General features: G+C 41.8%; 1 protein-coding gene across 3 annotated transcripts in view; it reads right to left on the reverse strand.

Annotated features, from left to right (window-relative positions):
- SNRNP25 (small nuclear ribonucleoprotein U11/U12 subunit 25) overlaps positions 1 to 16,321 on the reverse strand; it is a 99,348-nt gene that overhangs the window by 68,671 nt on the left and 14,356 nt on the right. For all 3 annotated transcript variants that reach the window (XM_040357006.1, XM_040357004.1, XM_040357005.1), the window contains exon 3: positions 5,171 to 5,261. In XM_040357006.1, coding sequence (XP_040212940.1) covers positions 5,171 to 5,261 — 91 coding nt within the window. The remainder of the gene's footprint in view (positions 1 to 5,170; positions 5,262 to 16,321) is intronic.

Consider the following 16,321-nt stretch of genomic DNA (forward strand, 5'->3'; position numbering starts at 1 on the left):
AAGCTCTGAACCCGTCAACCCTACTGGACCAGGGAAGGTCCAACCGGGTTTGCCGGAGCAGGGAGAAGAAGGGGGGCCATTGTGATGGACTTTTTACCTATATGCTTCAGGTTAATCCTCCCTGCTTGTTTAAGGCTGTTAATTGTAGTTACTCTTCTGCAGCTAGCCCTGTTTCAAATGTTAATTGTTTTAGCCCTGTGTTTACTGGTTACTGTGATTAGATAAGTGGCTTGTGTTAATTATGCTGATTGCTTCATTGTGATAATTATCTCTCTATATGCGGTGCCGACTCGGCTAGCTACTGAGTAGTTCAAAGAAATATCTTTATTTCAAAGGAGCTGTATTGAAGACCCCCCACTGTGTGAGGGGGGGCGGAGATTTGTCATTGTAACAGTTGTAACCACATATAAGCTCTGGTTTCTTACCATTAAAACTCTGTGTTGTTCAAGCAGTAAGCTGGTCTCATGTGTGGCTTTCTGGGCGATTCCAGGGATATCCCTCCTCGTGGAATATTGGGGTGATTTTCGTTATGGGAAGAAGGGAACGTTGACGGGGATATCATACCGATACCGTCACATGAATACTGTGTACTTTTTTAAATCCGGCGCCATTGGCAGCCGAGAAACCCGGAAGTGACGTCATGACGCCGCTTCCGTGGTTTCAATGCGGAGACTGAATCAAAGCCGTTTACGGCTTAGTGTCAGTCTCCGCCTGAACACAGAACGCGGCGGATGGAGGCCCGGTCAGAGCGGCGAAAGGCGGCGGGAGGGGGGGATGTCCCCTCCCGCTCCTCCGGCATAACAACCGAGCGGCTTTTAGCCGCATCGGTTGTTATGTTTGGATAGCTGATCGCCCGCTCTAAACAACGGTACCGGGATGATGCCTGCGGCTGCAGGCATCATCCCGGTATAACCCCCGAACGTTAATCGTGCGATAAAAAAATTGACGGCGTTAACATGGGTTTGTGTTAACGCCGTTAATAACGCGTTTAACTGACAGCACTAATATCTATATAAATAATCACATACAAGCACTACTCTGCTATTGGTACTAATCAACACCTTGGCTAATTTGAACATTAAAATTATCGATTAGATTTATTAAAACTTTTGACTGTAGGTAAGCCTGTAAGATTGCTGTTAAAAAGATAAAAGTTAACAAAACCTGTACAGTGGCGAAAATTATTTGATCCCCTGCTGATTTTGTATGCTTGCCCACTTACAAAGAAATGAAGGATATATAATTTTTATCATAGATGCATTTTAAATGAGACAGAATATGAACCAAAAATCCAGTAAAAAACACACACATGATACAAATCTATTTCAGTGAGTAAAATATGTATTCGATCCCCCTACCAACCAAACAATAATTCTGTCTCCCACAGACTGGCTACAGTATGTGGTACACAGATTAGTCTGGTCAATTTAAGAAGGTCCTCCTAATGACAATTCATCATATAAAAAACATCTGTCCATAGAATTTTTCTTCCATTCAAACCCACCATCATGGGCATGACCAAAAAGCGTTCAAAAGGAGGTCAGGGACATGATTGTAGACCTGCACAAGGCTGGAATGGGCTACAAGACCATCACCAAAAAGCTTGATGAGAAGCAGACAACTGTTGGAGAGATTATTCGCAAATTAAAGAAATACAAAAATAACCATTAATCGCCCTTGGTTTGGAGTTCCGTGCAAAACTTCGCCTCATGGGGTAAGGATGATCATGAGAAAAGTGAGGGCTCAGCCCAGAACTACACAAGAGGAGCATAACAAGCCACAGGAAGCACAATACACCGCCATGGATTGAAATCCTACAGCACCCGCAAGGTCCCGCTCCTCAAGATAGCACATGTGCAAGCTAGTCTGAAGTTTGCCAATAAACATCTAAATGATTCAAAGAAGGATTGGAAGAACATGCTGTGGTCAGAGGAGACCAAAATTAACCCGACTCGCTGTGTTTGTAGGAAGAAAAATTGCGGACTATGACCCTAAGAACATCACCCCTATAGTCAACCACGGAGGTGGAAACATTATGCTTTGGGGCCGTTTCTGTGCTAAAGGTACAGGCCAACTTTGCTGCATTGAGGAGCCAATGGATGGGGCCATGTATTGTAAAACCTTTAATGAGAACCTTCTTCCCTTAACCAGAACACTGAATATGGGTCATGAATGGGTCTTCAAGCATGACAATGACCCAAAACATACCACCAAGGCAAGAAAGGAGTGACTCAAGAAGAAGCACATTAAAGCGGGAGTTCACCCTAAAACTTTTTTTTTTTTTTTTTTTTATGTACCATCCCATCTAGCATACTTGCGTCAGCTATAGTATGTTTTTTTTTTTTTTCGCCGCTGTATTTACCGTTTAATCGCTCCGTTTCATTTCAGACTCCGGCGGGGAAATAGGCGTTCCTATGAAGAGGGGGACATGATTAACGTCCGGCTATGGCGCGTCACGCGTTCCGAAAATAGCCGAAATAGGACTATATAGGATATATACAGCGCCTGCGCAGTCAGCTCCTAGTCTGTGCGCAGGATAGCGCCGTGAAGAGCCAAATCCTACTCCGGCTATTTTCGGAACGCGTGACGCGCCATAGCCGGACGTCAATCATGTTCCCCTCTTCATAGGAATGCCTACTAGTCTGAAACGAAACTGAACGATTAAACGGTAAATACAGCGAAAAAAAAAAAAAAAAAAAACATACTATAGCTGACGCAAGTATGCTGGATGGGATGGTACATAGATGTTTTTTAGGGTGAACCTCCGCTTTAAGGTCATGGAGTGGCCTAGCCAGTCTCCTGACCTTAATTCTATAGAAACTATACAGAGAGCTGAAACGTTGCCAAGTGACAGCCAAGAAACCTTAAAGTGATCATAAAGACTATTTTTTGCCCTATTAAAATAACAAACATGTTATACTTACCTGCTCTGTTGCAGTGGATTTGCACAGAGCAGCCCAGATCCTCCTCTCCTCGAGTCCCTCTTCTGTGATCCTGGCCCCTCCCTCCCGTTCAGTGCCCCCACAGCAAACAGCTTGCTATGGGGGCCCTGACCTGGCCACACCCCCTCTCTTCCCTGATTGGCTAACCGACTTTGACAGCAGCGAGAGCCAATGGCGCTGCTGCTGTGTCTCAGCCAATCAGGAAGGAGAATCTGGGATGGCTGAGACATTTGTGTACATTGCTGAACAAAGAGGGACCTCAGGTAAGTATTAGGGGGGTAGCTGCCCACAGAAGGCGCTCTCCCTTAATGCATAGAATGTGTTAAGATAAAAACCTTCTGCCTTTCCAACTCCTTTAAGGATTTGGGGCCGGTTCACACTGCTGCTGCGATGCGGGAACCCTGCGAATCCACTGCGGGTTCCCGTATCGCAGGTTTCCCAGCAGTAGTTCACACTGCCATATGCAAACCACTGGGAATTTCAGTTAAAAGTTAATGACTCCCCCAAATCAGTTTGCATATCGCAGTGCGATTTGAAAACTCGGACAGGAATCGGATCTCATGGGTGTGAACAGGGGCGGACTGACAACTTATGGGGCCCTCGGGCAATAGGAGATTATGGGGCCCCCGGGCAACAGATTAGGGAGCCACACAGTACTGTATACACACACACACACACACACACACACACACACACACACACACACTTTACATACAGACACAGGAGCACACACACACACACACACACACACACTGAAAAGGTACTGGAGAGGCGGGGCAGCTATAATCTTGGGATTTTTAGACCAAAAGGATGTCGGTATGGGACATTTCAGGAAAAGATGTAAAACAAAAACAAAAAAAACACACATGCGATCCGATTCTGCTGCGGACAAAAAATAAATAAAAATGGTGCGAGTTTAATGCAAATTCAGCCATACGATTTGTATGACTGAAATCGCATCGCACAGATATCACATGTGATTTGCACTGCAGTGCAGTGCAAATCACATCTGAACTCTGACATCGCAGCAGTGTGAACCGGCCCTTAGAGAAGATCTATAAAAAAAAGTCGACCAAAATCCCTCCTGAGATGTGTGCAAACCTGGTTACCAACTACAAGAAACGTCTTACCTCTGTTTGCCAACAATGGTTTCTCCACCAAGTCATGTTTTGCTTGGGGATCAAATACTTATTTCACTCACTGAACTGAAACTCAATTTATAACATTTGTATCATGTATTTTTTCTGGATTTCTGGTTGATATTCTGTCTCTAGCATTTAAAATACACCTATGATAGAAAAAAAAAAAAAAAAAAAAAAAAAAAAAAAAAGATAAAACCTTAATTTCTTTGTAAGTGGGTAAACGTACAAAAATCGGCAGGGGATCAAATTATTTTGCCCACTGCATGTATAAAAAATATGTGTATACATTTATTGGGGTTATATATGGATAGTCAAAATAAATTTAAAAAAAAGAGTTATTGTAAAGGTTAAATTGTATTCTAAAAATAATAAAGCTGTTAAACAGCAGATCTGTGCAAAGTTTTTGCACAGAGTGGCCCCGAACCTCCTCATCTGGAGTCCCCTGCAAGCACTCTCGGCTACTCCTCCTTTCCAAGTACCCCCATACCAAACCACTTGCTATGGGGGCACTCCTGCTGACTCAATCCTGAACCAGGCTGCGTGAAGTTATAGACACACACAGCACGGCTCAACCCACCCCTTCCTTACATAATTTGATTGATAGCAGTAGTAGCCAATGGCACTCGTTGCTGCTCTCAGTCCTGCGCTCAGGCACATCACTGGATCGAGATAGGACCTAGGTAAGTATTTAGGGGAGCGGTTCATGTGTATTGTTTGATTATCATTTGGTATGTGTATTTTAAAGTCCCTGGGTTTTTCAAGTTTTGCCCATATTTATGTTTCTGTATCCAATATAATTTTTATTCACCATTTTTATAGGTCTCTCCCCACTTTTTAACTTGCAGAAAATGGTTATTGTTGGTTATTTTGCACAGTGATTTGTATGTGTGTATTATACAATAATAATTTTCTTACACTAATGTATGCAGCATGAAATACATACTTCTATACTAAACAATTATGTATAGGGATACATTTTCCCCCATGCATATTTTAGGATAAGGAAGGGTGGGGCACACTCCGCACCATTACTTATCTGTTGGGTCCACATAACCAATCATTTCTTTATATCAATAAAACACTTACGCATTATATCTTTGTCAGCTTTACACACATTGACAGTCATGGCCTGGCCGAATTCAAGTGCAATTTGGGAATTTATTTCCTCCAGTGTGACCTAAAAAAGAGAAAAAAGGGAAATGTTATATTATTTAGAATTCAAATACACACACACACACACACACACATTATATATATATATATATATATATATATATATATATATATATATATATATATATATATATATATATATATATAAATTACACACATATATATATTTATTATGATGTTAAAGCGATATTAAAGCCTTTTTTTTTTTAAATAACAAACATGTTTTACTTACCTGCTTGGTGCAGTGGTTTTGCACAGAGCAGCCCAGATCCTCTTCTGGGAGTCCTTCGCCAGTGCATTATAGACATATCACTGGCCTCTTTTTTCTATAGATCAGAAGCACTACTGCCAGCAACAATTGGGTGGTGCATGGATACACACAGTTGTACAGAACTGTGAGAAGGTTTAATAAATCAGGAGCAGTACCGCCGACAACCACTGGGTGGCGCATGGATACAAACTACTGTTGTGATAGAAGCTCAGGCATCTATCCAGCGGCGCAGGCTGCTGACGTCGGTTTCGATGTCGGCAGCATTTGCGTTCCACGCTGATTACGTGGAACCAGCGGTAAACACAGAAGAATCGCGGGTCATCCCACGGGGAGAATCAAAATCGCGAATTCTCTCCGCGATTAATCGTGCAGCTCTAACACATACACTTTTAAAAAAGGACCTTCCTGAACAATAAAAAAGAAAGAAATTGATCCACAGAAGTTCAAAAAAATTAAGGAGGATAATTCATTCATTGATGATGTGTCAAAGAAACTCCCCACTTCATCATGGAAGCCGATTGCTGGATTAGGTTGCCTGGCACTCCTGGCAAATTATCTTTTGGTCTGGCACTCCTTCTGTATATGCATGTCTTTTCCTGGTAACCTGCTGGAGTACCCACAGTAGGGTAACCTGTGTTGTGAGCTGCCTAACCTGAGCCAGTGGGATCCTCAAATGTTTTTTGCCCAACTACCTTGTTTTAAACTCATATCAAAGTCCCATTGCTTCTTGGTTGCCCTTTTTAACCACTTGCCTACTTGGCACTTTTAACCCTTTCCTGTCCAGGCCAATTTTTCACTTTGAATAACAATTGCGTGATCATGCAGCACTGTACTTGCAGTATAAGCCGAGGCACCCAATTTTACCACAAAGAACTGGAAAAACTTATGGACTCGAGTATAAGCCTAGGGTGTCCATCTGCATGCCTCACTTTGCCTCTGTGTCCATGCCTCGCTGTGTCCATGCCTCACTGTGTCCATGACTAGACTTACGTTTAACAAGGGGAGTATATAGAAGGCATGCCCAGCTTTGGGGGGGGGGGGGGGGATCTGTGCTCCCCGGCCGTAGGTCCAAAATCAGTGTAGATGTTCCCTCTCACACTAGCTGGTTACCTGTGACTGGCCCTTTACCCGGATCTGCGATAAGCTGTGTCCTAAGGTCACAGCTGTGTACGAAAATCAGGCCAGGCGCACGCTGCAGCAGGTGTGGTTCTGGCATGATGTCAATGGACACCCTCCCAGAACTGGATGATCGTGCTGTAGCCGCCATTCGGCTATAGCGCAGTTGGCAAGTAGTTAAAAAGGAGGAAACCAACTGTGAAAGCTGTACTCAAAAAAAGGCAGGCAGAGCCCAAAGGATGGGACACCAGTATTGTCTGTGGTCTTCCTGCAGCTGATCTTCCTCCATCCATGCTTTACCTCACCTTGTTCTACACAGTGTTTCCTTGTGGGGAGGCCACCTTGGTAGTGGCAAGACTTTGCCGTTTTGTGTCAGAACCTCCAGAAGAGAACAGTGAACACAGGAGTTAGATCATTAAAACCCACTCCAAATCTGCCAAGACTAAAGCCCCATACACACTATGGGCTAGATTCAGAAAGAATTTACGTCGGCGTATCTATTGATACGCCACGTAAGTTCTAGGATGCGCCGGCGTATCTTTTGTCTGTATTCAGAAAGCAAGATACACCGAAATTTGCCTAAGATACGACCGACGCAAGTCTCTTACGCCGTAGTATCTTAGTTGCATATTTACGCTGGCCGCTAGGTGGCGCTTCCGTAGATTTACGTGTTGAATATGGTAATGAGCTGAAATAGGCCGATTCACGAACGTGGTTGCGCCCTGCGTTTCTATATACGTCGATTGCGTAAGGCGTCGGACCGGCGTAAAGTTACCCCTGCTATATGAGGCACAGGCAATGTTAAGTATGAACGTTGGGCCAGCGTCGAATTTTGCGTCGTTTACGCAAGTCGTACGCGAATAGGGCTGTGCATAAGTTACGTTCACGTCTAAAGCAATGACTATTTGCGGCGTAATTTGGAGCATGCACACTGGGATACTATCACGGACGGCGCATGCGCCGTTCGTTAGTAACGTCAATTACGTGGGGTCGCGACTATTTAGCATACAACACGCCCCCTACCAGCCTATTTTAAATTAGGCGGGCTTACGCCGGCCCATATACGCTACGCCGCCGTAACTTTGGGCGCAAGTTCTTTCTGAATACAGGACTTGCCTCTCAAAGTTACGGCGGCATAGCGTATATGAGATACGCTACACCCGCCTAAAGATAGGGCTACATTCAGGTACGAGCGCCTATCAGTTTTCCTGCAGGTTGTCTTCAGGTTTACCAAAACCATGTAGTGCAAGCGCCTGCCTGATTGTATACGAATTGAAACTCTTAAGGTTTGACCTCATATTAGATGGTTTTGGTAAACCTGAAGACAAAAACCTGAAGGAAAACTGGTAGTGTTTATGGGGCTTAACAATCAGAGGCAGCGGTGCCTAAGATCTCACACAGATCTACAGCTGAGGCTGTAGGTATAGGAGTGCCTTGACAAAAATGTACATACCGAGATGTGCACTATTATTTTTATTAAATACTTTTTATTGACAAGTGTGCAAAACATACATGAATAAATGTGCTCAACATGTGCACTATATAATATATAATGCAAATAAACTATCAATTTGGCAAAGTATTGGATCATACAAATATAGCAGTGTGTGGATCTACTGTAAAAACAAAAGGGAACATGAAAAATCAAAATCATACCACTGGGTACCAAGAAACAGCCAATTTACCACACCTCAATACCAATAGAGTGATGAACACATGTGGTTCAAGTCCAGAAAATAGTAACTACAAGAAAAACAGAAATGGAAGGCACGCACACCTAGTGCATTACCAGAGATAATTTAATAATAAAAAATAAATAAAAAAATTGTATAAAAAGTGAGTACTGACAAAATGCAACTGACAAAAAGCCATAAACACAGTGCATGGACATGCACAGAACACGGGGTACAGCCAACACGTTCGGGGGCACACTCCCTTCCTCAGAGCTAGGCTAGTCTCGCACACCATGGGCAAGCACTAGTCTCAGAGCAGGAAATAGTAAGAGTGGAGTAACACCATATATTACATATTTTATTATATATTTTTGGGCAACCTCTATGTACATACACTAGTTTTTCAAAAGGCAAAACCTGATTTACCAGCTAAATCCATGTTCGGACAGATGGGGGCCTGGTTTTTATCCATTTAAGTGTGATGGCTTTTCTGACCAGGAACAACAACTTTCTTAGGAATGTTCATTGGTACCTCTGCCACTGTTCCTCGAATACCTGGGAGACAAACTCTAGGAGTCCAAGGTACCAACAGGACGGAGGGCAAAAGATCCATCATGTGCTTCCAGTAACGAGCTATGACAGGGCATTACCAAAGTACATGAATAAAATCAGCATTTGTGGTAATACATCTTGTGCAATCGGAGGTGGGTATGCGATATATAGCATGCAGTCATACCGGTGTGAGATACAACCGGTGTGTAATATACAGTTGAGTCAATTTATTGTTAATGGCCAGGGAAACTTGTAAATGGGAAGAACAGGCCTCCTCCCAGTCTTCATCTTTCAAATCAGGGATAATCTGTTGCCTTTTAGATTGTACTGGCAATTAACCACTTGCCGTCGCTGCACCGTCGAAATACGTCCACAAGGTGGCTCTGCTGGGCGAGAGCACGTAATATGACGTCCTCTCTCCCAGCCGCCACTAGGGGCGCGCCCCCCGCTCGCCCCCGACTCCCGTGCGTGTGCCTGGCGGGCGCGATCGCCGCCGGGCACACGCGATCGCTCGGTACAGAGCGGGGAACGGGAGCTGTGTGTGCAAACGCACAGCTCTCGTTCCTGTCAGCAGGGGAAATGCTGATCTTCTGTTCATACAATGTATAAACCGAGGATCAGCGTTTCCCCTAGTGAGGCCACCCCCCCCCCCCCCACAGTAAGAACACACCCAGGCATACTTAACCCCTTCCCCGCCCCCTAGTGTTAACCCCTTCACTGCCAGTGGCATTTTTATAGTAATCCAATGCATTTTTATAGCACTGATCGCTATAAAAATGCCAATGGTCCCAAAAATGTGTCAAAAGTGTCCGAAGTGTCTGCCATAATGTCGCAGTACCGAAAAAAAAAAAAAAAAAAAAAAAAAAAAAAAAAAAAAAATCGCTGATCGCCGCCATTACTAGTAAAAAAATATAATAAAAATGACATAAAACTACCCCCTATTTTGTAAACGCTATAACTTTTGCGCAAACCAATCAATAAACGCTTATTGCGGGTTTTTTTTACGAAAAATATGTAGAAGAAAACGTATCGGCCTAAACTGAGGAAAAAAAATGTTTTTTTATATATTTTTGGGGGATATTTATTATAGCAAAATGTAAAAAATATTCATTTTTTTCAAAATTGTCGCTCTATTTTTGTTTATAGCGCAAAAACTAAAAACCGCAGAGGTGATCAAATACCACCAAAAGAAAGCTCTATTTGTGGGAAAAAAAGGACGCCAATTTTGTTTGGGAGCCACGTCGCACGACCGCGCAATTGTCTGTTAAAGCGACAGAGTCCCGAATCGCAAAAAGTACTCTGGTCTTTGGGCAGCAATATGGTCCGGGGGGGTAAGTGGTTAAGTGTTACCAACAGTGGCAGTCAAAAGTTAGGTATAAATCTCCAAAATGAGTCCCCCACCCTGTGACTTGAATATGTCTGAGGGGATAATTGGAAAACTTCAAAATACTTTGAACGGAGTCTGTAACGCATGTCTAATTTGGAGATACCTATAGAAGTTTGTACGGTGGAGTTCAAGTTTCTGCCGCAAATCTTCAAATGACATGAGAACAGTACCTGTATAGATATTAGCCAAGGTGTTTAACCCTCTCAGATCCCAGAAATAGAAAAAAAAAATCTATAAAAATATAGCAGTTGGGAGGACATGGGATTATGCCAAAGAGGAAGTGCAGCTTCAATGTCCTTGAACCCCGCAATACGTTTGGATTCCCTCCACACCAATCGTGTCAAGTTTAATATCGGTTGCCGCATTTTTTCTAAAACCGATTTTGGAGCCTCCAATGCAATCAGCAGGCTATTTAGTTGAAGGACATGTGCTAGATGCGATTCTACCACTGCAGGCATCATAGGGGACAGCCAGACAAGAGCTAAACTGAGAATATAAGATTTTAAAGTAGGACTTGGGCACCGGCACAGGCATATGGGAGGACACATACAGGCATTTCAGTGAAAGAACCATTTTGATTCTACCTGCCACTGATAGAGGGAGTCTAGGCTATACGGTAAGCTTGGTTTTTATTACTTGCATTAGGAGGTCCAAATTGACCTTTAATACCTCTGAGGGGGATAATGGGACATGTATTTCCAGATATTTGACCGAAGTAACAACTTTAAGTCACAGCCCCACTTTCAGAAAATACCTGAGGTTGAAGAGGCATTAGAGCGGAATTTTTGCTAAATGATGTTAAAGCCCGAAAATGCACCAAAGGTATCAATTATTTGCATTGTTGCCTTCAGTGACGCATCCTGCAAGTACAATATGAGGCCATCTGCGTATAAATTTATCACACCAGTTCTATCAAGGCTGCACTATTATATTTTAAGGGGAATTCTAGACAAATGGTACATTTTATAAGGGTACTGATTGGGCAAAATTAACATTTCTAGAGGTTTCCTTTGTTGCAGATTCCTATCAGTTTCTGCACTGAAGGAACAGCTCTTTGTTAAACCATGTCCTGTGCAAAGTGATTCTGAATGGAAGTGACTAATTCATTATAAGCAGCTAATGCACTTTCTGTGCTCTGATAAAGGATGCAGACACTGCAATGTTTAAGAAGTGGTTACCCTTTGGGAGCATCTCAACAAAAAAATTTTTTTTGTTGCAAAGGGTACCTGTAACCTGACTATCTTTTTTTATTCGCATCATTTGTGGATTTTCTTTTTCCATATTTTTGTTATTGTTCCTTTTTTTTTTTTTTTTCTCTGAGATATATATATATATATATATATATATAGATAGATAGATAGATAGATAGATAGATAGATAGATAGATACACACACATATACACACACACATACATACATACATACATACACACACACACATATATGTGTTATCGGGGGGAAAAAAAAAATACATAAAAAGTTTCTCAACGCAATTGCTCCCCTTCAATACAGAAATCGTATACAAACATTTAAGAAAAACTCCCTATTATAACCCTCGCCCCCCCCTCCCCCACCCCACCCCTGTTTTCTCCCACATCCCCCCCTCCCCCTCTCCCTACCCCTGCTACCTCCCTATTACTATGCTTACCACCATATATTATTATTCCTTCCTACACTGGCCCCTATTCATGTCTTGGCCCTTAAATTTTCTGCATAGCTGCACGTTTTCTTAAATTCCTTCCAATGTTCCCATTTCTCTTTATGTCCTGTTTTTCCCTCCTCTATGCTATTCTTTAAGCCTTCCATATTAAACGTCTCTTCTACTGAGTCGATCCACTCCCAAATCGATGGGCACTCCACCTCCTGCCATTTTTTTGGGGATCAGCCTTTTGGCCGCATTTAGCAGATGTGGTATCAGGGATTCTTTGTAGGATTTCGACGCTTACTCGCCTCCATGAAAAAGTACTATCCATGGATAATTTTGTTATCTCCTTCTGGTAATATCTTTTATCAAGCCTAAAATTTTCTCCCAGAATTTTTTTACTTTTGGGCAGTTCCACCATAGGTGGGCCATTGTGTCCGGAGACTTACAGCCCTGCCAACAATCAGCCAACTGACCCTCTTTAAATTTACTTCATTTGTCTGGTGTTACATACCAGCCCGTTATGCACTTATAATTCATTTCTGCGGTCCTATTATCCACGGCCGAGGAGTGGGTCAGTTTTAAAATTTTTCCTACTGTGATATTATCCTTCTGTGTTCCTATCTCCTGTTCCCATTTTTTGATGAATGGAGGCATCTCAAGTTCGTCCACTGCTAATATCTTATAAAAGCTTGATATAATACCTTTAGATCTATCTGTAATACATAGCTTTTCCAATGGTGTAAGCTGTTCCCCTGACCTTAATGGTTGGGGTAACTTTTGGACAAAGTTGCACAACTGTCGGTATCTCCATTCATCAATTACCATTAATTCCTCATTGTGTTTTAACTCCTGTAGTGTTATTATTTTCCCTTTTTTTATTATATCCCTTAACTGTGCTTTATCTTTTTTTATCCATTTCCCACCCACAATTTTTTTTCCTGGTGCAAAATATTCATTTTCCTTTAATTCTATAAGAGGTGAATTATATTCCTTATCTAGTTGTTTGTGTAGCATGTCCCATATTTTAAGTGCATTATGTGTTAACTCATGAGTATTCTCGCCCAGTGCTCTATTATACTTCCCAATTTTTCCTGCGTTTTCTATCTTTACCCATCTTTTTTCCTGGTTATCTCTGGCCCACGCCACGACCCTAGACAGCACCGCTGCATTGTAATATTTTTTAATATCCGGAACCGCATTTTTTTTCCTGTTTCAAAACCAGGAAGGAGATTCTGTGTTTTTTATTGTTCCATATATAGTTCATTGCCAGAGTTTTAGGTACTCTAAGGTAAGGTTGCAGCAATGCGATTGGTATCATCTGAAATTTATAAAAGAATTTTTGGTAGAAGGACCATCTTCAGGATATTAATTCGACCTATCCAGGAAATTGGTCTATTTATTACCCTTTTTATTTCTGTTTTAATTTCATCAAGTAGGGGGATAAAATGTATTTCATACACTTTCTTAATTGAGTTAGCGAGTTTGATTACCAAATATTTAAGTTCCTTCTGCCAAGGAAACCTGAACTCCTCCCTTAGGAACCGTTATTCTAATTTGCTGATATTAACATTTAGAATCTCGGTCTTAGTAACAAATTTAAAAATTTTAAATATCTCCGTACTGTTTAAGTATTTTTAATAAATTCGGGATTGACGTTCTAGGGTTGACAATATAGAACAATACATCATCCGCGAAAGCGGATAATTTATGTTCCTCTTCGTCCACTTTAATCCCATTCACATTGGGGCTATTGCGGATACTGGCCAGAAGGGGCTCTATAGACAACACAAATAAGAGCGGCTAGAGGGGACATCCCTGTGTCGTACCGTTTTTCATTTCAACCGCTGGGGTTAACCTACCATTTAGTCTTATTCTTGCCGTTGGGTGATGGTACAATGTTTTAATCCACTGTAACATCCTTGGTCCTAAGCCCATAGTTTCCAGGGTTTGAATCATGAGTGCCCAGTCTACCCTGTCGAACGCGTCAATCCACAGGAGTAGACTTGGGGAGCCATTCTCTTTCTAAGGAGTAACAGTGCTCACCCCCCATTGTCCCTCTCCTCTCTTCCGGGGATAAATCCCACCTGATCCGGGTGAACCAGTGTTGTCATCAGCTATTTCATTTTTTCTGCTAATACCTTTGCACACAAGTTGGTATCGACGTTAAGCAACGATATCGGCCTGTACCCGGAGAAGAGCCTATCATCTTTACCTTCCTTTGGGATTACTATGATGGTAGCTGCAAGGGTTTCCCTACTCATTTCATATTCAGTCCCTAGTCCGTTGTAATACTGACACAGTCTTGGGATCAAAATCTCCTTACACTTTTTATAGTAGAGCGTTGTAAACCCGTCTAAGCCAGGGCTTTTGCCCAAGGCTGAGCCTGCCAACGCTCCACTAATTTCTTCTTCAGTTATAGGTTTGTCCAGGATTGATCTTTCACTCTGTCCAATATTGGGCAATCTTGCAGCTTCTAGAAACTCTTTTTTTAAAAACTTTTTCTCCCCTTTCCGACAGCTTTTCTGCTCTACAGAGTACAGCCCCTCGTAGTAGTTATTAAAGGTTTATGTTATGTCCTTTGTTGAATATGCCACCTCTCCCTTCTTATTTAAAAAAATTTCTATGAAATTTCTAGTTTTCTTTTTATGTACAATTTTTCCTAGGTGTTTACTGGGTTTATTTCCCCCACATATACCTTTCTTTATATACCGTTAAATTTCCTTCTAGTTTCTTGCTCCATGAGTTCTTTAAGTTCGTCTCTTTTTTTTTTTAACTACTTTATGATAGATCTCTTGTTGCTTCCCCTGTTTTTTATGTTCTTGTTCGATTTTGAATATTTCGGCTGCCAGGTTGTTAATTTCTTATTTCTTCCTTGCCCCCTCTGATATCAGAATCCCCCTGATAAAAGCTTTATGTGCCTTCCATAGGGTTGCCCTAGACATTCCTTCGGTATTGTTTGCTATAAAATAGTGATTTAACTCACTTTTCACCCTTTCTAGGCCTACTTCGCCCCGGATCAATTCTTCGTTTAACCTCCCTGGCGGAATGATTATATCTGGAATTTTGTACCAAAAGCGGTACAATTTTTTGCATGGAAATTTGGTGTTTTATACTGTAGGCCTGCAATTCTTAGGAATAACTCACTTAAATCTGTCCAAACAAGAGTCTAGTAGACATCCCGGGTATGATAAAGTTTGAAACACAATATTATAAATGATATAATAAATAACTATAAATAATTATAACAAATAATATAATTATAATAAAAATTATTCAATAATGTAATCAAATCAAAAACACTGAAATTTGCTCAGTTGCAGAATTGTCGCAGTCATTATTTTTATTATTTGATGACGAATTTCCCCACAAATCGATATCACGCACTTCTGGAAGTTATTCTAATTTATTATCGCTGTTTTTTAGCTGGTCTAAAAGCACTTTTGACATAAAAGGGACACTTTTTGGTTGCTATGGAGAATCTACAGTTTTCAGGCAGAAAGAATAGTTTTTATTATATAAAAGTGCATGCAGAACACTGGGCAGACCACTAGGGACAAAGGGGGTTGGTATTTTTTACATACAGTACTGTAATATACAAGATTACAGTATACTGTATGTGTATTGTGTTTTTCACTTTTTGAATTTGGCGTCGAACTCCGTCTCCGTGCGTCGTAACGTCGCAGGGAACGGAGCTCGGCGGCACTGTGAATCAAGCGAGGAGACACAGCGGAGGAGCCCGCACACACAGTGGGGAGGCATCGCAGGATCCAGGGACATGGTAAGTAACTTCTCCCTCTATCCTGCAATGCGATCCCGAGTCTGGCTCGGGGATACCGCTTTTGGTATAAAAAAAATTCACCCCAAGCCAGACTCGGGGATTACCGCTAAGGAGGTTAATCTCCAAGTAAAAGATGGCCTTTGGTGTCCAGGGATGTTCATTTTCATACTTACAGGAGCATGATCTGATAGCGAGACAATTTCAATAGTCAAATCTACCATCATTTCCAGCAAGCTATGGTCTACCATGATGTAGTCTATTCTAGAGTACGTCCCATGTACAGGGAAGTAGAACGTATAATCCCACTGTTTTGAGTGCAGTATTCTCCAAACATCCACCATCTGGCTTCTATGCATTTTTTTTTTATCTTTAACTGTGCGTTGTTTGTCCCCTGTACACGGGACGTACTGTCCACATCCGGCTCCATACAAAAGTTCAGATCCCCCATCAAGATCATGCATCCTGCTTTGAAATCATTCAGTTTCCCTAAGACTTCACTAAAATATTTGCAAATCCTAATGCCATTCCCCTTGCTCGTTTTGAGATAGTATCCCCGTAATACCATGTCAAGTGGGTCTCTTGAAGAAATATTACCTCCGCTCTATACCGTTTAAGCTCTCTTAGTATCTTGTGCCTCTTGTT

Source organism: Rana temporaria, chromosome 6, assembly GCF_905171775.1.
Source record: "Rana temporaria chromosome 6, aRanTem1.1, whole genome shotgun sequence".
Lineage (NCBI taxonomy): Eukaryota > Metazoa > Chordata > Amphibia > Anura > Ranidae > Rana > Rana temporaria.